This window comes from Rhinolophus sinicus, linkage group LG01 (assembly GCF_036562045.2).
Source record: "Rhinolophus sinicus isolate RSC01 linkage group LG01, ASM3656204v1, whole genome shotgun sequence".
Taxonomy (NCBI): domain Eukaryota; kingdom Metazoa; phylum Chordata; class Mammalia; order Chiroptera; family Rhinolophidae; genus Rhinolophus; species Rhinolophus sinicus.
In genome coordinates this window covers 179,765,299-179,788,779 of record NC_133751.1, presented here as the reverse complement: position 1 = coordinate 179,788,779, position 23,481 = coordinate 179,765,299, and the positions used below count along the sequence as shown (strand labels likewise).

General features: G+C 39.6%; 1 protein-coding gene across 2 annotated transcripts in view; it reads right to left on the bottom strand.

Annotated features, from left to right (window-relative positions):
- Positions 1-252: 252 nt before the first annotated feature.
- CASP10 (caspase 10) overlaps positions 253-23,481 on the bottom strand; it is a 35,175-nt gene continuing 11,946 nt past the window's right edge. Inside the window, exons 4-8 of one of the 2 annotated variants that reach the window (XM_019726789.2) lie at positions 19,788-19,923; positions 16,428-16,537; positions 8,596-8,710; positions 7,203-7,695; positions 253-4,663 (exon numbers count right to left, since the gene is read on the bottom strand). In XM_019726789.2, the coding sequence (XP_019582348.2) occupies positions 4,519-4,663; positions 7,203-7,695; positions 8,596-8,710; positions 16,428-16,537; positions 19,788-19,923 (999 nt within the window). In that variant the 3' untranslated portion in view covers positions 253-4,518. The other variant, XM_074339966.1, reaches the window with a different exon arrangement.

Genomic DNA, 23,481 nt, shown 5'->3' with positions numbered 1-23,481 from the left:
GAGATGTGAGTTTCACAGTGTATGTACTTTGTTTCAAGCAATACCTATTTTAAAATACATACATATTTGTATTTGTTGTACTTGTATTTGCATTAAGAAACCCTGACATTAGTTATGGGGTGAGGAGGTATGAGGAACGGTCACACAGTGGACAGAAATGGGGGCAAGACTTTTCTTGAATACCTTTTTGTATTTTCTTATTTTTGAACAACGTAAAGATATTACCTATTCAAAAATAAATTTAAAACTTAATACAATTTTTAAATTTTAATAGAAACACTTTTAAAAATCATATATGCAAAAGTTATGTTAGAAAATTATTGTTTGTATTGTGAGATGAGTCTTTCCTTCAACAGAGAATTTCCCCTTGTACTTTTTTTTTAAAGGGTTCCACTTACAAAATTTAGTTCCTGTTCTAAGATACAAATGGGTCACTATATTCTTACCACATCCTTAGAAGAAAACTGAAGACTTTTGACAAGACTCATATCCTACCAAAAAAAAGTTAAATAACTTTTCACTTACAATATATTACCTCACAGGAGGATAATTATACTTGTTTGGTACGGCTCCAGAGTTTAGAATGAGAACCAGTGGTTTCAAGGCCATTCTAAGGAGGCAGATTCAAGTCCAATAGAGACAAGAACAATTAACGCTGTCCAAAAGTGAAAACAGGTAGTAGGATTGCAAAGCAGGAGATACACAGGATAGCAAATCCTCCACTAACAGCTCTGAGACTTCGGTAAATTGTTTAACACTGAAGGCTAGACCAGAGGGTCTCTAGGGTTCTTTTAAGCTCTCAAATCCATTACTTTGTGTGTGGTGTGAGTTGTCTCTGCTGGAAGAGTTAAGCAGAGGTGAGGGAAAGTGGAGGATTTGCAGTCCTGTCATGGGGTGGTGGGAGGATGGGTTGGAGCAGGTTTCAAACAGATTAATCACTGTACCTGACAATAAATATGACCCTCATCCATGCTACATTAAACAGTTCAGTGTAAAGTTCATCACTTTCTATGGACACCAGGATGTGAACACAGAGGTTGTATGGTAGAATTCAACCATGACATCATCACACAGAAGAGCCAGGATACACTTCTAGTCATTTTTAAAGATTATGGCCAAAAAGAAATTACAACATTTAAAAATGAAGGTGGGTGACTTATAGACCCTGGACATAAATCCACAATATCCAAGGGCTCAAGAATTCCAGGTTGAGAACAAACCTTTACTAGATCATTCAGAAAGCATCCAACCTGGAAGACTTTGTGAGTCAGATATGACACAAAAGTTAACGATAAAATGATCTAAACTTCTAATATGGTTAATCTCAGTGGAGACCTGATCACTGATAAATGAGCTGCTGTTCACCACTGTGTTATACTGGTCAGTGTCTGTTCTGATTGGTCAGTACCACAGTGCACCTGTTGCTTATACATTGAAATTACCTGAGCATTCGCACAATATAATGCATTGTGAAGGGGAATCCCCATGGTCTCAACCTGCTCACCACCACAATAAGTCCCTGAAGTAGAGGCCAGTAGAACACTGTGGTGACTAATAGCTCTAATAACAATAAACACCGGTAGCATCATCATTATTAAATAACTAATATTTGCATAATACCCTATCAAGTTTTTATGTCCTTTATTTTGCTTTGTAAAAGCCAAACTTCTGAGAAGGAAAGAAGAGAAAAGAATAAAAAAATTAACTACGGCTCTTGTAGGTTGAGCAAAACTAAACAAAATATACAGAAACCTCACTTAACTGGCCCATTCATTTCACAAATGTCTGGACAATGGGTGTAGCCATTGCCAAATAGCTGTGATCAATCACCTCCTGTTGTTCCTGGACTTCTCTGTCTTTCTCTGTCTCTCTTTGTCTCTCTCTCTCTCTCTCTCTCTCTCTCTCTCTCTCTCACACACACACACACACACACACACACACACACACACGGGACAAGTATGCGCACACTCCATTGAGGACTAATGAACCAAGGACAACTGCACTGCTGGCATCTGTATAGATCCATGACTCACAGGCATAAATGTCTAGTAACTGCTAAAGTGCTTACTGGAGGCCTCTGAAAAGAAAGTTCATGGAACATTTCCTGATTCTAGAATTTAACTTTGCACAAGCTCAAAGTCCCAGCAAAACAGAAATATGAACTAGAACACAGGCCTAGGTCTTAAACATCAAACCTAAATGTTACTGGTGAAGGAGAATTCATCAGCAATGTTTTGTCCATCTGGACTCAGAGCCAAGAGCTGGCCTTGTTGCTGTTGGGGACATTGTGAACCAGCAAGGGAAGAACCAGCTCTTCACTCAGAGAATGGCAGTAGGTATTACTAGCATTGATTTGCAGCTAAAAGTCAGCTGGAATTAGATGCAAAGGAACTCAAACTCTGCTATTTCCATTGAGATTACTACCAGAAAACTCTGCCACGTAAAGGCCTGATATGTACCACACCACAATTAAATTTAAATGGAACATACACACACAGCTATAGCCATATACCTACATATATACATATATATGTAAATAGATATCCATTAAATCTAAGGATATATATGTGTATATATATATGTATGTGTGTGTGTATATATATATATATATATATATATATGTATATATTCCTTAATCCTCCCAACAGATAATATTTTCTCTACCTTATAGATAAAGCTCAAAAATCTAGCTTGAGTTAGTGTTTCAGAGCAAGGGAATCACAGGGCAAAATGGAAACCCAAAGTTTCTATCTCCAGATACTTTGCTCTTTCCTTTGTACCATTTCATGCTTCACCTGCAGAGAAGGACTGTTAAATGGCAAAAAACTGTGTATATCTAATTGAACAAAGACTATAACCACCAGCTGTTAACTTCCTGACATATGTATTAGATTAATTTCCTTTGTCAAGCTACAGTCAAATCCATGAGGTTATTAGCTGCATTATAACGAAGTTCTTATGAATATTTCTCATAGCAAGTTCACCATAAATTAATTTGACTTTCACAGAAATAATTATAAAATCAGGAATCACTGAGAGTCTTCTTCATTCCTTGACACCTTTCATGAGCACCTGTATATCCAAGGAGACATTCATAAATTGATATTATGTCCCATGACAGTCCAGTTCATTTACATGGGATTTTATTTCCCACGTAACTAGCTAAAAGGCTGTAGAAAACAGCTCTGCCTCCTTGGGCCTCAGCTTCCTTGTCTAGAAAGGAAGGCTTGAACAATAGGACTTTCAATTTCCCTCTTTCCAGGAATTAAAATTTAGTTCCTTCCAAGAATTAAAAAAAGACAAACTCCCCTTGCAATTAAAAACAGTTCACATACATAAACATATTCAAAACACTTAGTCCACAAAGGAATTTTGGACTAAGTGCATTCAAGTGCCAGATGTAATTATTATAATGTTCTTAAACACTGAGTATAGAATGGAAAAGCCTTCACATAATTAGTTCACATAATTTAAAAAGTATCAAGGCTTTCACACAGAGCCACCCCATCCACAAGGCATAGCCAGACACCTGTCTGGCTAAGGAGACAGCAACAATCCCTGTGAACAGCTTCAGTCCCCCAGGCTGCCTCGCTCCTCATCCTTTGGTCCAGAGGAACAGGGGATGTTAGTGATGGGGAGAGGGGTGGCTGTAGTCAGCACCATGCAGCTGCCAACCCCAAGGACCCCTGGCCCAGAGAGAGATGCTGTGCTGCAGATTGAATCCTGATTCATGCCTCACCGGAAGCCAGCACTACCCACCCATTCACGCATTGTCAAGTGAAACAGGCAGTAAATTCGGTCTGAGTGAAGTGTTCTGTTCACCAGCATCTGAAAGGTTCGAACCGACATGGAAATAACATCGGTTGTAAAGTCTCAGCTCACAGAGTAGCTGAATGTGTCTCTCTTCACACTGAGCTGTCATCTTCCTAGAACCAATCCAGTTCCCAACCCGAGAGAAACAGTTCCTACAGGAACACCTTCCTCAACACTAAAGCAGGAAATGGCGTGGTACAGACCAAATTTTCTCCTCAATAGATGTGCAGAAGAGAAGCCTTAGGAAGGGGAGAGGAGAGGGAGGGTCAGCGAACTGTGACCTCGTCATCAGCCAATGTCTAAAACAGAGCTATGCATAGGGCACACAGAATTATAACAAGGAGTAGTAATATAGAGGGGAAATCTATGAATGCCGGTTCTTAGAGCTAAAAGGAACCTTAAAATGTACCTGGTCCCGCCTTTTACTTCACAGATACACAATCCAACGCCAATTACTTTTTGCTCAGAGTACACAACTAAAGCCAAGACTATAATGCAAGGTATCAATACAGACAGTTGTCTAACAGTTAGACTTGTCAAAGAGAAAAAAAAAAGAATTTGCTGTGCCAGAAAATGGCATTTTTATTACAAGAATGACAGATGGAGGCCAGCTAACCATCTGTCATTGATTCCCATGCTGGGTGGGAAGTTGGAAGAGATGACAAAAGGTTCCTTTCAAGTCGAAGAACCAATGAAAACGCTCTACTATAATGAGAGTTCTTCCTGTGGCACAGGGAATACAACTTTTTTACGCAGTGTGAAAACAGGTTGAGGCATCTGTTTCGTTGCTCCACCTCGTCGACTCACATCATCATTGACAGCAGTGAGGATGGATAAGATATCTTCATGTCTGCAGGCAGAAAAGAAAATATATTTTCAATCAGGAGACAGAAATCACATACCAGGTCTTAGAAAAAAGACTGCAAAACATGTGGCTTCTTCCTAGTCTAACATGCCCACAGCCTAACTGATATCCTGCCAAATATAAAGAAATACTTCTTCTGAAATTGAAAAACAAATGCTAGATAATGTAAAAATTTTCCATTCTATACTCATTGTTTAAGAACATTATAATAATTACATCTGGCACTTGAATGCACTTAGTCCACAAAGGAATTTTGCATATATTTATTTTTCCATGTTCTTCCTTCAAACTAGTAGATTAGATATACATATACATATACGTATACATATAGATATACATACATGATTTAAGGAATAGATAGGTAGCTGACAGAGAGAGCAAGAACCTATTATTAATGTCCTCTCTATTCTTGGTTTTGGAAGGGATACAAAGATAAATATGATACAATTCCTGATCTTAAACACTTAGAATGCAGACATGAAACCTGTACCAAGGATGGGATAAACACAAAAGTCATAATGCAAAGCAGAATGTGATTGATACCATGTGAAAAGTAGGTTAAAGTTCCATTGAAAGTTCAGAGGAGAGCACTTCTGGCTGGGAGAAGAGATGGAGCCACGGAGTAGGTGGCATTTGAGATTGAGCTTGCAGGATGTGTAGCATTTACCAGAAAGTTCCAGGGGTGGGCAAAACATGTCATTGGAAGTAAAGCATAGGCTCTTCAAATAGAACTCATGTTTGAGTCATGGCTCCATCACTCACTAATTATGGGGTCTTAGGCATGTTACTTACTTCACTATGCTTCAATTTTCTCAGCTCTAAAATGAAGACCATAATTGTATGCATTTTAGGGATTGCCATGATAATTAAATGAGATAAGTTATGGAAAGTACTTAGAACACTGGCTACAATATTCATTGACCATCATATTTAGTATTATTAGCATTACTACTATTTCTCATTATCATCATTGTTATTTTTTAGGTGGTAAAGCAGACGCTGCCTGGTTCTTAGTCCTTTCATCCTGCTTTGCACTAGCTGTCTTTTCTGTCCCCAAATCATCCTGTGGCTGACTATCACACTTGAATATCACTTCTACCAAGAAGCCTTCTCAAGTAGCTCACTGGCCCCACTCTCTATCATTATCCTGTTTTGCTTTCTTCACAGCAGGTATCACTTCCTGAAATTATCTTTAACTTAATTACTCACTTATTTACATTTTTATTATATGTCTTCCTCTCACTGGACTGTAAGCTCCATGGAGAAGAGAGTTTGTCTCTCTTATTCACAATCATACCCCTAGTCCCTAGTTCATTACCCAGTATAGTACACATAATAGCCCCTTGATAAATCTTGCCTTGTCACTGAAGCCATAGGACATTGATCTTTGATGGCTATGGTGGGAATGGAGAGGTTGGTAAAGAAGAGGGGAAAGCTTAAGTAACTTACGTCTCCAGTCCTGATTCCCTATCCTGAATTCCTAGAAAAGCATTGTGAGTATTTCTAGAAATGGGGAGTCAGGAGTAGGAGCTCCTGGGGAGAACTGAGAAGATGAATTCAGGACTGTTCATACGGGATGTGAGATGCAAGGGCAACACAGAAGTAGGATGCCTCCAGGCTGTGAAAAATGTGCAGGACTCACCTTAAGAATGAGGTTGGCTTGGTCAGTCATTCATGGGTACAGCAAAGAGTTATAAAGTTCAACAATATATCAGATACTATATCATGTGCCAAGGATATAAAATTAAATAAAATTACTCTGCCCTTCAGAAACTCAGAGATGTCAATTTAGGAAACATTTTCATGGAGAGGCCAGTGACCTCCCGATATAGCTAAAGCTGCCAAGAGGGGCTATAGATAGACAGCAGAGTAGGTGGTCCAGGGTGAAACCATGGTGAAGGCCCATTTCCAGGGTACCAGGCAAGAAGCGTGTGGCAGAAATAGAAGGAAAGTTGTCAGAGCAGTGGCAGGAGACCAAGGATATTATAATGTCAAAGGCAGCACATAGGCACTCATTAAATATAAGTGACTCATAAATGAATAAATGAAGGAACAAATAAAAGGCCCCCATGCCTTTATTCATGCTGTTCCCTCTGCTCAACATGTCTTTCACCCCAATTATTTACATAACATCAATTTGTCATCTCTAGAAGCTTCCCCTGGTCCTCCAAATCTGGGTGGAGTACTAGTTCTATGTATTCCCATAACACCTATGCTTTACAATGTGTATTTACCAAAGGGGGATGGTCTTTCCAATCTATTTGTCTATCCCTCTAGATTGTGATTAACTTGAGGGCTGGAACGATGTCTTTTGTAAATTCGTATATTCCTTTCTATTTATATGTTGGTGCTCAATACAGGTTTGTTGAGTGGGTGGGTGGATGGATGGATGGATGGATGGATGGATGGATGGATGGATAGATGGACGGATGGATGGGTGGATGGGTGCATGAATGGATGCAAGGGTGGGTGGGTAGACAAATGTAGGAACAGGTAGGTGGATAGAACAACTTAAAACTCTCACCTTGGGACCAAGTCCTTCAAATGATTACACAGAGATTGAATATACCAGCTACCTTCCGTCTTGTGCCGAAAGGATACGTAGCCAGGGACAGTGGCCAGGCCAAGAAGGAAATCTGCCTCAACAGGAACACTGTCCGAAAGGGGAGGGTTTGTTGACTCAGGATTTATTGCATCTGTTTCAATGAGTACAGAAGGTTGTATCTCTTCACCTTGACAGGCCTGGACGAAAAAGAGTTTGGGTTTGTTAGCCAGACCAGGGCACTCCTGGGCTGTGAAGTGAGATGTGATCTTCCGAATGGGAATGAGGACCCCATCAGAAGAGTAGACAGCTCCAAATTTCCCATGGCTCAGAACACAAAATACAAAGCAGTCTCCATCATTATGGTCTGAACGTATCTTATAGTTTTGCAGAACCTCCTCTAGCTTCTCTTTAGTCACATCAACCTGTATTATTACACGGAACCCAAGCCACTGAAACACAAGCTTCAGGCACTCTGTTAAAAAAAAAAGAGAAGGGGAAGAATAATGAAATTAAATGAAATTGAGTGCAATGAAATAAAATGAAGGGGTCACACAATGCTAATGGTTATAAAAATTGCACTGCAAATAGCCTGAGGCTTTGGATTTTTTTTCCACTTTCATAGCAATAAAATTTTACAATTAACCTGCCTTTTTTTATAGTAACTACAGTGCTATCACAATGGTCCTGAGAGTAGGCAGAGACCAGAGTTTCATTTTGTTTCACAGATAAGGGAGCTGAGGCCCTGTGACTCCCCCACGGTCAAAACCCTGGTTAGTGGTGAAGCCAGAGCTCAAACCCAGATTTTCCCGTGCTGCCCTAGCGTGCCCTCCCCTAAATCACAGAGTCGTAAATAGTCAGGGATTCTTGTCACTCTTTAAGCCGGCTAGTGACACCTCAGGTGCTATGGAGTGAAAGTGTGTGTCTCCCCAAGATTCATAGGTTGAAATCCTAACCCTCAAGGTTGAGGATATTAGGAAGTGGGGCCTTTGGGAGATGCTTAGATCCCAAGGGCTGAGCCCATAAAGAGACCTCAAAGAGCACTCTGACCCCTTCTGCCAAGTGAAGTTACAGAGAGAAGACGGCCACCTAGGAAGCAGACATCAAAAAGCCAGAGCCTTGATCTTAGACTTCCCAGCCTCCAGAACTGTGAGAAATAAATATATGTTGTTTACAAGCTACCAGTCTCTGATCATTTGTTACGGCAGCTTGGATGGACTAAAACACCTGCGGCATACAAGAGGCTTAGAAACATTCGTAGTATCGTCCTTACATTTAAATGAAAGATAAAAATTACGGAAAGAAAATATTAAAATAAGAAATGATTTTAAGATTCCCCATCGTGCATTTGCTACACTATTCCAGCCTGTCTTACCTGCATCTTTATTGGTACCTTTTCTTTCTTTCAGGAAGGTCGAGGTAAAAGTGTGGTTGTTGATAATAACACAGTAACCTCTAAATTTCCGGTCCATCCGGTACACAGCTGCCTCCTTGAAAGAGGAAGAGATAGAGTCACTTATCAGGGAACCTCATTTTAAGGATTTAATGTTTCTAACCAGCCACTCCATTTTTCAGTACCAAAGGCAGGGAGTTCTCAAGATCCTGGACCTGGTCTGGAATTAATTGATTAATTCCAAGGTGGAATCAAGGCCCTGATTAGGACAAAGACTTCACTTGGTTTGACTGCAGAATGTCAATTCTCGGTGTTAAATATCAGAATATGTATTTTAACTTTGGCAAACCCAGGGTTTACGGAAAAGCGTCTTCCTTTGGATTAGCAAAGTGAAGAAAGCTTAGGTAAGAATCTCACAAGACAACCAAAATATCACATGGTAATTTTTTTTTTTAGATGGTAGGATTTGGAGTGATCTGATTCCTCCAAAAACAGAGAAATCTCTTTTGTAGAGATCACAGTGGGAATTTTTAAATATGTGCAATTATTTCTGGGGGCTATTATAAACAGCATATGATTACAAATTATCTGAGTTAGGATCAGCGGGGCCTCTGTGTGGCTAAAATGATCTCCTGAAAACATGGTACATCTTTAATCCAAGCAGAAAAGAAGTGGCATCAGTTGGGAAAAAAAGAAATTTCCCTTTCTGGAAATAATTCAAAGGGTATGTATGACTAAAAGAGTAATAGCATCTCCTCTATCGCCAAAGGTCAACACACTTCGGATAGTTACAGAAAAATGTGGGAAGGATGGAATTAATCACACAGAGAGGAAGATAAACCAAGACAGACACAAAGAGCTCTGAGCCCTCAAAGTCATGAAAGGCTAGATCCCAGATGGAGAAGCCCTGAAGAAACTGCCCCGACCTTTGTGCTAGTTTCTGAAGTTAGAGTGTAAGCAGATCTTCATGGAGACCAGGGTTGCTCTGTCACCCAGAAAGAGAAGTACTTGGACTCTTCAAATATCTTGACCCAAAGACTTAGATGTTCTTCTACAGGATGGGTTAAGAGTCAACATCACATGAATCAGTTCAAGAGTTTCTGGTAGAAATCTTGGTTGGGTTGAGTCACCATTTATCTGGGACTGGATAGAGGGAGGCTGGGAGGATACCAAGGAGAAGAAAGAGGGAATAAAAAGGCCCAGAGACCCAACTGGCAGGACAAAAACCAGTGCACAGCCCTGGGATTACTTAGTCATGCTTTTGGCATTGGCTGAGGATTGCGCTGTTTGTAAGTGTTCCTACAAAGCTCCCTGGTTCCTCAGAATAAGAATCCATTATAGAGAGGAAACCAACGATGAGTTATTTGTCGTATGACAGTAACAGGCAAATGTATCTTGAAGCTCTTCTTCTCACACCAGCAAATAGAATCCAACAAGCGCTACCCTTGTCTCTGAGGCCTGACTTAATTATTAACTATGCTTAAGGGTCAGTCCTGGGTGCTCAGCTCAGGCTGAGTGAGTCCAGTATCCCCCAGACCAGAGAGCACACCGAAAGGGACCCAAGTTGCAGTCATATGGAGGGCCTCTACATTCCTCCTCACCTTGGGAGAAGAAAAGCCATGTCTAAACTTTGAAACCGCAGAACTGCAGAACTGAAAGAAACATGTGTATGTGTCCGAAAAGTGAAACCGTTGCCTAAGGTCCTGTAGCTACACAGTGGTCAGTCCAGGTCATCGAAGAGTGAGCTCTGAGTGAAGTCAGACTGCTTGGTTCCACTCCCCGCTCCACTCCTTTCTGTCTGTGTCCTCTGATAAACTTGACACATCACAGAGAGACTACACCAAAAAAACTATTCATGGGCCGGCCGGGTGGCTCAGGCGGTTAGAGCTCCGTGCTCCTAACTCCGAAGGCTGCCGGTTCAATTCCCACATGGGCCAGTGGGCTCTCAACCACAAGGTTGCCAGTTCAACTCCTCGAGGGCTGCAAGAGATGGTGGGCAGCGCCCCTGCAACTAAGATTGAACAAAGCACCTTGAGCTGAGCTGCCTCCGGGATGGCTCAGTTGTTGGTTGGAGTGCGGGCTCTCAACCACAAGGTTGCCAGTTCAACTCCTCGAGTCCCGCAAGGGATGGTGGGCAGTGCCCCCTGTAACTAAGCTAATATGGCACCTTGAGCTGAGCTGCCGCTGAGCTCCCAGATGGCTCAGTTGGTTGGAGCGTGTCCTCTCAACCACAAGGTTGCTGGTTCGACTCCCGCAGGGGATGGTGGGCTGCGCCCCCTGCAACTGGTAACGGCAATTGGACCTGGAGCTGAGCTGCGCCCTCCACAACTAAGACTGAAAGGACAACAACTTGACTTGGAAAAAAAGGCCTGGAAGTACACACTGTTCCCCAATAAAGTCCTGTTCCCCTTCCCCAATAAAATCTTTTAAAAAAAAGAACTGTTCGTAAGCAGGTTAGCCCAGTGGCAGATTCTGGAATATTTTCCTGAGGTCATTGTTTCTGGGCAAGGAGTCAAGGCACCAAACACACCATGGCCAAACCCCTCCCTCTGGCCTTTCTCTGTCTGAAAAAATACAAGCAGCCCCTGGAGCCACCCTACACCAGACCTTCCCTTGCACTCCACATTCTGCTCTGTCACTGCTGCCCTAGGTGCCTTCCATCCCCACAGAGGGTGACTGAATTCTGAAGGGTTATCTGCATTCCCCAGAAGCTGCTATGCTAGGCTTTCAGAGTAGAAACCACCTCTTCACCCTCCCATAGGAAAGCCTGGTATAATCATACATTCAGCAGCTTGCCCTAGATTGAGATGAGAAATGAATTGTCCACTCATTTGTAAACCTTCTCCTAAATCACCTCGAATTACTTCGTATATGCCAAATATACGAATTCCTGCCATATTGATTCAAGTTATAAAAAGGGACATCTACCATTACTCCTTCCAGGCTCATCTTACCAGGACCCCTCCTGCTGAGGAAACAGGAAATGCAGGACATTTACAAAGTTAGGATGAGGGTTGAAAATCTAGACTTAATGGGTTGGTGAACACACTGAGGTGCTGGGAGGATGATGTGCCCTGAGAAGACATGGAAGCTCCCTGCCATTTCCAATCCTCCTATCTTGCCCTATGGATCTCTTTCATATGGATGTTCCTGAGTTGTATCCCTTATAATAAACCTGAAAAGGTAAACTGTTAAAAAAAAATCTAGATTTGATGCAGAGAAGGACAGATACCTAATCTCCACGCATAGAAAATGTCACTGGTAGATTACAAGAAGAAAATCAACTCCCTTCTTCCAAAGGGGAAGATTCACAAAGACAGAGTGGCAAGAATATGATATGACACATGCGCAAGGGTATGTATTCTTGTGCATTGTTTGGAATAACTAAAGCCTGGAAACAACCCTAATGTCTACCAATAGGGAGTGGTTGAAAGAACTATGGTACATCCCACAGTGGCATAGGATGCAGAAGACAATCTCTATATACTTCTTCAGGAGATACTGTTACATGAAGAAGTAAAGTGAAGAATAGTATTTTAGCATGCTTCCTCTTTTAGAAAAAAGGTGAGATTGGTGGGGGGGGGGCTTTTTCCAAAAGTAACAGTAAGATAGATCAGAAAACTAATAAAAATGATGATCTATGGGGGAAGGGAAGAGGGGCAGGGATGTAATCCAGATGTCTCTGTGTACTCTATTTATAGTTTTTACTTTGGGCCTACATAAATGTTTTTTTTTATATAATTAAATACAAAATTGAAACATAGTGTAGGGCCCTCAGCTTTTCTGCAGCATCCTCCCCACCCATTCCACCCCCACCAGCCCCAGTCCTTCGCCTGAAGCAGAAAGCCCCAAAGGGGACATGAGCAAGGTATTCTGGGGAGGGGCTGACCCTGCCACTGGCTTTGTGGTGAGCAGCACCAGGAGACCTGTTTGAGGTGACAAGCAAGTCACCTCCAAGTCACTGGGCCTGCCTCCCTGGTGGAGCCCACAAGGCTTCTGGCTACAGGAGGGTAACTTATCTTCAACTCAGACCAAAGGTGCACTGCCTCACTCCCAGGCTGCACAACACCAGGATTCCTCAGCTCTGAGGGAACAAATGCAAAGAAAATTTAGCTTCACTTTCCAAAAGACTTCCTGCCTTTCTTTTTGCAAGGCACATTTCCCTTCCTTTGGAATTCTGGAGTCCTTCTGGCAGGCTATTTTCAGAGTTTATCCAGGTGGTTTTGAGAGAGTTGAGCAAACAACTCTTAAGGGCAACAATGGGCTCTAGGCCCCCGGTTTCCTTGATTTGTCATCCCAGAACAGGGATGAGGAATAAGCTTTAAACTCTGCATGGCTCTCTTTCTTAGAGATTGTTGCATCCTCTGTTGGCACCCACCAAGAAAGAAATGAGTAAATGAATGAATGACCCACTGCCTGGCTATGTTTGGTGTTCTTCCCACTGTTTTCAAGAGGGTTCTAGTAAAAAAAAGCCTATGTCACACTCAAAAATATTGATTTGCTTTTTAAACAAATTAGGGAATGTGGTTTGAAATCCAGTTTCTTCTCATTAAATGCAATTGTTGGCAGTGCTCTCTTATATAAGGAAACCTCTCAGGTACATGTGAAACATGAGATGATTTACCAAGTGTTATTTTATCCATCACTTCATGCAGAGGGGCAGCGTTGCCTAGATAACTTTTAAGACACCTTCCAAACCTGAGAGTCTATGAGAACATAGGCAATGTGAGGGGCTGCTCCCCAAAGCCTTCTGCATATGTCCAGCACCACTACAACTAGCTTCATCTTCCTCTGGCCATGGCTAGAATCATCCTATGTCAGCAAAACAGCAGCACTAGAGACCAAGGCTGAGCCACAGCCCTTAGAAACTACTGAATTTCTAAGTGACAAAGAGCAAAGCCGTGTGTGTGTGTGTGTGTGTGTGTGTGTGTGTGTGTGTGTGTGTTTTACATGCACATTAACGTCTGAGCACACACAAAACTAGTTGAAAGAGTGGGAGGGAGGAATAAAGTTTAGTGGGCAAAAACTTTGGGAGGAAGAAAGAAGGGCATTTGCTACAGACCGCTGAGTGTTGACTTATAATTGTTGAGAGAATACTGGAGTTTGAAAATCATTGCTTTCAACCAACATAGTAAATATTCAATCACACATGAATCATCACTGGATGCTCAATCCAGAGGAAAATTTTTGTTGCAGAGTAGGATATTTGCTTCTTCTTAGAATGTCTTCCCACCACTTGTTTATTAGTTGCAAGGGAAAAATAGTAATAATATAAAAGTAACTATATAGTGAAGAAATCAGACATCTTGACCACAGAATCAAAATTAGCATCACGAATGAGGGGCAGAGGACACCATTGCTTCCAGATGTGATGCCTTCAGAAAGGTATATCATTTACGTAATATTCTGGCAAATTCGTTTTGTTTTTTTTTAAAGGTGTGTATCGGGGGATAACTGTATTCTTTAAAAGTCTCAATGTCATAAAAGAGAAGAGTTGTAGAAATGTTCAAGATTAAAGGAGACTAAAGAAACATAACAACTAAATACCATGTATGTATACCATATCCACCAGTTCTACATTGAAAGTTGTTGACTTTTTAGCCCATTTGCCGTATCGTTTGCACGCTCTATCTTTGCCTGTCTATCTATCTAGCTAGCTACATAGACACATTTTTTTTCTGAACTTTTTGAGAGTTATTTGCATACATGATGGCTCTTTACCCCCAAATACTTCAAATGGGCTAAAAAGTCAACAACAGGTGGGTGAATCTGGGTAAACAGTATATAGGGTTCTTTATATTATTCACATTTTTTTAAGGGGAACAGGACTTTATTGGGGAACAGTATGTACTTCCAGGCCTTTTTTCCAAGTCAAGTTGTTATCCTTTCAATCTTAGTTGTGGAGGGTGCCGTTCAGCTTCAAGTTGTTGTCCTTTCAGTCTTAGTTGTGGAGGGCGCAGCTCAGTTCCAGGTCCAGTTGCCATTTTCTAGATGCAGGGGGCGGAACCCACCATCCCTTGCGGGACTTGAGGAGTTGAACGGGCAACCTTGTGGTTGAGAGCCCACTGGCCCATGTGGGAATCAAAGTGGCAGTCTTCAGAGTTAGGAGCATGGAGCTTTCACCGCCTGAGCCATCGGGCCGGCCCCTTAGTCACATTTTTAAAACTTCTCTGTAAGATTGAAATGATTTCCAAATTTAAAAATAAAAAATTGTGACTGTACAAATATGAAACTATGAAAGTGGTAAAGAAGCTATGAAAGAAATATTTAAGAATAAAAAATAAAATGTCCACAAACACCCCAATTTAAAAATGGGCAAAAGACTTGAGTAGCATTTCTCCAAAGAAGATATTCAAATGGCCAACAAGCATGTGAAAAGATGCCCAACATCACTAATCATCAGGGAAATGCAAATCAAAATCAAATGAGATACCACCTCACACCCATTAGGATAACTACTATCAAAAACCAAGAAAATAAGTGTTAGCGAGGATGTGGAGAAATTGGAACCTTTATTCATTGTTAGTAGAAATGCAAAATGATGCAGCTGCTGTGGAAAACACTATGATGATTCCTCAAAAAAAACAAAAATGAAATACAGAATTACCATATAATCCAGCAACTCCACTTCTGGGTAAATACCCCAAAGAACTGAAAGCAGGGTCTCAAAGAGGTATTTGTACTCCCATATTCATAGCAACATTATTCACAGTAGCCAAAAGGTGGAAGCAACCCAAGTGTCCATCAATGGATGACTGGATAAACAAAATGTGGTATATACACACACTGGAATAGTATTCATCCTTTAAAAGGAAGAAAATTCTGACACGGATGAACCTGGAGGACATTATACTAAATGAAACAAGCCAGTCACAAAAAGACAAATGTTGTATGGCTCCCCTTATATGAGGTACCTAGAGTAGTCAAATTCATAGAGAGAGACACTAGAGGGGTATGTGCCAGGGCCTAGAGGGAGGGATGAAATGGGCAGCTATTGTTTAATGGATATAGAGTTTCAGTTTTGCAAAATAAATAAAACTTCTGAAGATGGGTTATACAACCATGTGAATGGACTTAATGGTACTGAACTGTACATTTAAAAATGGTTAAAAATGATCAATTTTATGTTATTTGTATTTTACCACAATTTAAAAAACAAAACAAAAACAAAAAATTCTAAGGCCAAACTAACTTCGTGGAGGCTCACAGATGATGGCAAAATAGAACTGGCCAAGTCTGCTGGGAAGAAATAGAAATCCCAGGGAAGAATGTCATATGTCTCCTAAGAATCGTGCTAATGTTGTGAAGAACAGATTGCAATATCTCCCAGTGTTTCCCCCTCTACTCACACTTTCGTGATCAACACTACAGGAACTCAGTTCTTGTCCTCTGGGGAGGGCTGGCTACAAAATGTGTGGGGCCCAGTGCAAAACAAAAACGTGAGACCCCTTGTTTATACATTATTAAGAGTTTCAAAATAGTGACAGCTAAGCATTAAAAAAGCATGGGCCCTATGTGACTGCACAGGCTGTATGCCCATGAAGCCAGCCCTGATCGAACACTGCAGATAACACTGCAGATAAAAACAGATGACACAGTGTACTGGAGTCACCTCAAACCAGCTAGTGAGAGCCATTGTTAAATTTTCAGAAATTCTGCAATCCAATGGATATCATGTTGGTAATTTGAAATCAACCATGGAAAATATCTCTCTCTCTCTCTCTCTCTCTCTCTCTCTCTCTCTCTCTCTCACTTTCTTGAGGGCTGGGGGTGGAGAGTGGAACTGGTGCTTAAACATTTACGAATGAACCTACTTGTAAGGCTCCAAGGAATTGTTTAACGTTTGAACCGGAAAATACTTCTTCCTCTCCTTGAGGCAATGATTCAGTTTCCTTTTTTACCGGAGATGTCACTACCTGGGAGGCTGGAAATAGAATTACAGATAGTAATTCAAGGTACAATCAGCAAAAGAAATTATGTGACAGACCTATACATTTGTGGAGCCATTTGCTTAAAGAGACCTACATATAAACCCAGAAAAATAAATGTGAATTTATCAATTATTTTTATTTATCATTATATTTTTATTCTTTGTATCATTATATTTTATTTCTTATTGTTTTGTGTTTTATTATTTTTATAATTTTGTTAGTTCTTTAAAATGTATTATATACTTTACCAAATACTATTTCAGTACTTATGGTGCTTAATGTGTCAAATAATTGCCAAGTAGGGATTATGAAAGCATTACCTCAAGGAATAAAACCAGAACTCAGACTATAATAGCAAAAAGAAAAAGAAAGAAAGAAGGAAGGAAGGAAGAATGGAAGGAAATAAGGGAGGGAAGAAAGAAGGGAAAGAAGGGAGGGAAAGAAAAAGAAAAATCATTCAAAAGTGGTAATTAAATAAATGTTATGTGCATAAAATGTATTTCTATAGAACCATTAATAAGAATGAGCTATATCTATATTATATACATGGTAAAATGCCAGATATATTAGGGGAGAATAAAGCAAGTTATAAAATATGATTAGTATGATCTTAGTTAAATATATATTAATCTACACACACACACACACACATTGTCTCCATAAAGAAGAAAGGCTACAAAAATATTCTCCAATAGTGGTTATCTCTGAGGTATGGGCTGGCAGTACAGGAAGAAGAGACAGACTTTCACCTTCTACACTCTGTATTATTGTCATTATTTGAGTTTTATTTAATTTTATCATAATTATTATACAAATTTTTAATAATAAATTTAAAATATTAAAGCACACCAAGGCTCAAGAAAACTCAAAAGTTAACCAGGTGGTTCTTAAACAGAGCTTGTGTTTGAGGATCACACTCACAGAAAAGTCTAAAATCTGCACACCTTCCATCTTTCCAGTCCTTTAGTCCTTCACCCTAAATGGCAGAATTAGGCCCAAACTCTTAAGACTACAGAAAACCACTATAAAATATCAGTTGACACCTGTAATAATGAAGATAGATTTGGTCTTTGCTCCCTTTCCTGGCACACAGCTCCTAAAACCCCTGGAATCTCTGAAGTGACGTCTTTTATATGCTAATGAGATGATTGGTTGTGGGGCAGGGCTCCTAGATAGCCTCAGGATGGGGGCTGGTTGCCAGGAGAACCAATCCTGTGATCTGAGGAACTTACAGCCCTACCCTTAGACCTCTAGGAAGGGGAGAAGAGCTAGAAGTTGAATTTATACTAACGGCCCTCGATTTAATCAACCAGTGCATAATATGAAGCTTCCATAAAAGTCCCTAAATGAAGGGGTTCAGAGAGTTTCTGGGTAGGTGAAAATGTGGAGGTGCGGGAATGGTAAACTATCTGAAGAGGACATGGAATCTCCATGTCCTTCCCCCATACTTTACCTTACGCATCTCTCCCATTTGGCTGTCCCTAAATCATATTCTTTCATAATAAACCAGTAATCTAGTAAATAAACGACCTTCCTGAGTTCTGTGAGCCATTCTAGTAAATTATTGAACCCAAGCAAGGGTTCATGGGAACCCCCAGTTTGTAGACAAATCAGATAGAAGATGTGGGTAATCTGAGGACCCACTATTTGCAACTTGTGTCTGAAATGGGGGGTAGTGTTGGGGGATTGAGTCCTTAACCTAACTTAGGGTCTGCATTAACTCTGGTTAGTGTCAGAATTGAGTTGAATGTAGGACACCCAAGTTGGTGTCTGCAGAGAATTGGAGAATTATCCACACCAAGATGTGGAAATACCCACATATCTGGGGTCAGAAGTGTTGGTGTGATAGTAGTAGAGGAAACAAGTGTATTTCTTTCAACACCCAAAGATGACACAGCAAGTAGGTTGTAGGGAAAAAAAAAAAATCAAAGTTGAAATTCTTCTGAAATAAAGCTTGGTCTTAGAGATTCATGGAGGCATTTACTACATAAAAACAAGAGTGCCTTCTGCAGGGTTCAAATATTCAAAAATAATCTGACTACCTGCCCTATGTTTACTTTGTGTGGGCTACTACATTACAGGAAAATAGCAATGTAGTTAGAAAAAAACAACAACAACTCAGTGATCAGAGTTCAACTGAGGATTCCAAATATACTTTCGATATCAACTTCCTGTTTTTTATTTCTCATTTGATTCCTTGATGGTTAGAAGAACCTGTTTTTATTCTTCATAACTTTTACTTAACTTATACATTTATTCATTGCTTTAGTTATGGTTTGAGATTATATCAATTTAACAACAATATATATTTTGTTCCGCAGTTCATTTCATATTTATAGAATTCTTAGAGAGACGTTTCCTTTTGGCTAGTTTCGTTTTTAACCAGAGAAATTTGCACACTAGACTGACTAACTGAACTGTAATATGGGTATGGCATAAAAGCTTCATGAATATATTCATGATATTCTATTTATAGCTCTTGTTTAACAGTGGAGAAATAGACTCAGAAAAACACAAATTTTGGCATACTGATACATGGTGAGGCAGCCAGGTTTGATTTCTCCCCTGTGCTATTACCTCTATATAATACCACAGCAAATCTACCTTTACAAGACAGACTGAAAAATAATAATATTCTTCTCTGATAGTAATTTCTGAGAATACGAAAGTTTTCATGACTTTCCTCTCTGACAAACATATTCGTAGCAGCATGTATTGAATGCTTTACTCTGTGCCAGACATGTGTTTTATAGGAATTATAAAATTCTTATCCTCAAAAAAACCAATGAGGTAAGTATTATCATTATCACCACTTTATAGATAGGGAAAGTGAGACATAGAAATGCTAAGGAATGGGCCGCTGCACCACTAATAAAAGAGTCTTGGCAGTCTGACTCCATAGATGCCACTCTTAATCCCTATGCTTTCCTGCCTCCTTCTTTTTACGTTATTTCATTCAAAATGATTTCCTATATTCTCATTCCCATATAAGAATGAGAAGAAGACGTTTGTCTAAAACCACTTTTCCCCACTAGAATATAGGTTCCTATGAGGAGCTCCTAAAACTGTCTAATACAAAGTATGCATTCAATAAATATGTGTTGAATAAACAAATGTGGAAGAGTTCTGGCTTTCCCAAGAGTATATCATCAGAGTGATGAGCAAACATCATACATGACCATTAGTTTAAAAATTCTCATGGCCTGGCACAAGCAAGCAAGCAAGCAAGCACAGGTTAGTTACCTTTCTCTCTTTTATATTCTTCTATCTTTCTTCTAAGATGAGGTGCAACTTTTGCGCAGAGATCCTCCAGTACCACCAGATTATTTTCATCTATTAGAGCTTGTTTCTCCATATGTACCAAGAAACTTATAGAGGTCTGCAAGAGGATCAGTGGAGTCACATTTACTTGCCTATTGATTATCCATTCATTCATTAAACACTACCTACATGGCCACCGGACACAGGTTTTGCATTGATAAATAAGTAGAGTATTTATCCCTGAGGAGTTCAATAGTATGGGGAAGAGGCATTACCAAATAACTCTCTATAAAATCTATATTAATACTAGATACCAAATATGTATACACCAAATATATATATATAAATATATATATATATATATATACATTATATATATACCAAATATATATATATATTATATATATACCAAATATATATGTGTGTATTATATATACACATATATATTATAGATCTATAGATCTATATATCTACATCTATTAGATATAAATATATGCATACATATACATACCAGGCAGTGCTTGCTGTATATTAACCTAAAAAACATCCCAATGAGGTAAAGGTAAATGTTATTATAATCTCCATTTTTAAAATGAAACAACTGAGGCACAGAGACGTTCAATAACTTGTCCAACATCACAGAGCCAATAAGTGACAGAGATGGTGTTTGAACGCTAACAATTTGATGTGAAAGTCTCTCTTATTAAGCATTGAGCTGTACTGCTTCTAACTCACAGCTATAGATGATATAATAGATCAGGGCAGCACAAAACAGAAGCACCAAGGAAAGGGGCATAAAATGTTCTGAAAGAATTTTGTATTTGGTATTTTAAGAGAAAAAAATATCTTATGTACTTCTAGGAAAAACTGCAAATTGGCTAGTATTACTTTAATATTGAATTATGTATGGGGTAGAAGGCACCATAATCTTTTCAATGATTAGGGCTTCTCAATATGTTCAACTGGTTAAAAAAAAAAAAAAAAAAAAAATATATATATATATATATATATATATATATATATATATATATATATATATATATATATATATATATAAAATTATATTAGCGCTCCCAGAAAAAAGAAACTATTCAGAAAGTGAGCATCTGAACACTATCTAACTGTATCCATAAGCATCAGCAGGGTGGGAACTAGGGAAGAGTCTCCAAACATGCTGAACGGTTAAACAGTTGAAAAGAGACAGTGTGTTCAGGAATATTGAGAAGGAAGCATGAGTACAAACCATAAGAGCTAGGTCATAGATGGAACAGTGGGCTGGTATCAGACTGTGAAGGAACACACACATCATATGAGGAGTCCGGGCAAGTAAGTGTCCCGTAGGTCACTGGGTGACAGTTGTAGTTTTTAAGAACAGTAACATGAACACTTGTTGTTAAATAGAAGTCTTTGGGATAGGTTGGAGGAGGAAATGGATTAGAGAGAAAGTATTGACAGGAAGATTAAATACTCTTGTGAAGAGGTGATTAAAACCTGGTCCAAAGCTAGTGGTAGAAATGCAGAAGAGGCACTGGATTTGAGAATATTTCTGAAATATAATCTGGTGAGTTTTGGAGATCGGTTGGAAATGGGTGAAGAAATAAAGGAAGATTCAAAGATGACTTCAAATGGTGATATCACTCATTCATCCATCACTCACTTACTCCACATAGCAGGCTTCACACAAGCTGCACCTGGGAGGTGATACTTCAAGTACATCTTGAAAAATAACTAGACCTTCACTGCCAACATGGAAAAGGACATTCCAGGCAAAGAAAACCACATGAGGAAAATGATGAGAAACTAGAAATCTGGTTTTGCGGGGGGTTTGTGGTGGCTTCAGCAAGAATAGTTTCACTGCAGTGATGGAAGCCGAAGCCATATTGGAATGCACTGTAATGTGACCAAGAGCTGAGTTAGTGGAGAAAGAGTGTGTGTAGACTATTGTTTCAAGAAGAAGTTTGGTAATAGAGGGAAGGAGGAAGTTAGAGCAATAACATAAGGATGAGAAAAAGTTAGAGTGTGTGTGTGTGTGTGTGTGTGTGTGTGTGTTCAAAGAAGGCAGTCAAAATGCCAACAACAAAGGGAAAGGCCAGAGTTACAAACCCATCTGATCAAAAGAGAGATTATAAATTTTCAAGAAACTCCAGACACAGGTAGGATAACCAAAAAGGCAAAACAGTGTGCGTGCCTCTACCTGCAGCCCCTGCACACCAACAGCTTGGCCAGGGAATAAAGCAGGAGAGAGAGTTGGGGGTGAAGGAAGATTCATCCAGAGCTGATCAGCTGGGCAAACAGGTTGTAGGGAACCCACACACAAGGTGCAATAGTGGGTTATGTGCAAATAAGCTGTCTCTAAACCCCAAAATAAAAACTCCTATCTTGACAGCATCTTACCAGGAGAAAGAAAAGGGGCTAAGACATGATTCCAGAAACAATGATGGAAATTCATTGGACTTTGTAGAAAGTTTATTAGATGTTTAATAAATGACACCTTGTACACACACACACACACACACACACACACACAATTTAAATGGAGTCTGTACACTATTCTAGTTTTAGAACACCTTCCTGTGACAGATGGTTACTAGACTTACTATGGTGATTACTTTGTAAGGTATATAAATGTTGAATCACTATGTTGTACACCTGAAACTAATACAATATTATATGTCAACTATAATTAAAAATAAATTTTAAAATAAAAGAACACCATCCTTGCAAATACTAGCAAAAAGTGTCTGAAAGTTCTTTTGCTCTGTTGCTTTGCTAAAAGGCTTGTAGATTTGGGTGTGGTTTCCTTTACATCCACCAGTTCTACATTGAAAGTTACACTGAGAAAGCATTTCCTGACAGGGTCTCTAAGGATGTATGGAGGCAGCTATCGTGCTAGAAGTTTGCATGAAAGCCATCAAACAAGAAACCTAAAACACCCTACATAAGTCATTTTTGTCCATCTGGAGCGACCATATGAATTCAGAGCTCTTTCTTTTCAGCTGATGGGTGTTCAGGCCCTCCTCCACTGGCTGGTAACAAGTTTATTTCTGTGATAAAATCTTTTGCAATTTCAATTGTAAATAACACAGCCTTATTAAATTAAGCCCTGGTATGAAAACTCATCTGGATGGCTTAGAGATTATCCTTCACACACTTCAGAAGGCTGGCATGATCCCAAAGTCCCATAGAGATTAACCTGTATTATCTGAAGTGTATAACTCAGCCACAATTCTAATGTGAAGAATGAGATCGCCTTCAGAATAAAGCTGAGATCCTTTGGAATCCAAGAATACATACATATATTACAAAGGGTGCCAAAAAAATGTGTACACATTTTAAGAAAGGAAAAAAGTGTATTAAAATTGTGATACTCAATATATAGTCACATTTGACTTCTGCAATTACAAGAGGTGCTCAGAGTGGTTACCATCAGCATCCAGACACTTCTGATTATGGCCAACTACTGCTACATAGATAACATCTCTTAAAATGTGTATATATAGTTCTGGCACCGTGCGCGCGTGCGCGCATGCGTGTGTGTGTGTGTGTGTGTGTGTGTGTGTGTGTGTGTAAATTGCAGCCTTATTAAGCCCTGGTATGGAAACTCATCTAGGCTTCCATACCAGGGCTTAATAAAGCTGCATTATCTGCAATTGCAATTGCAAAACATTTATCACAG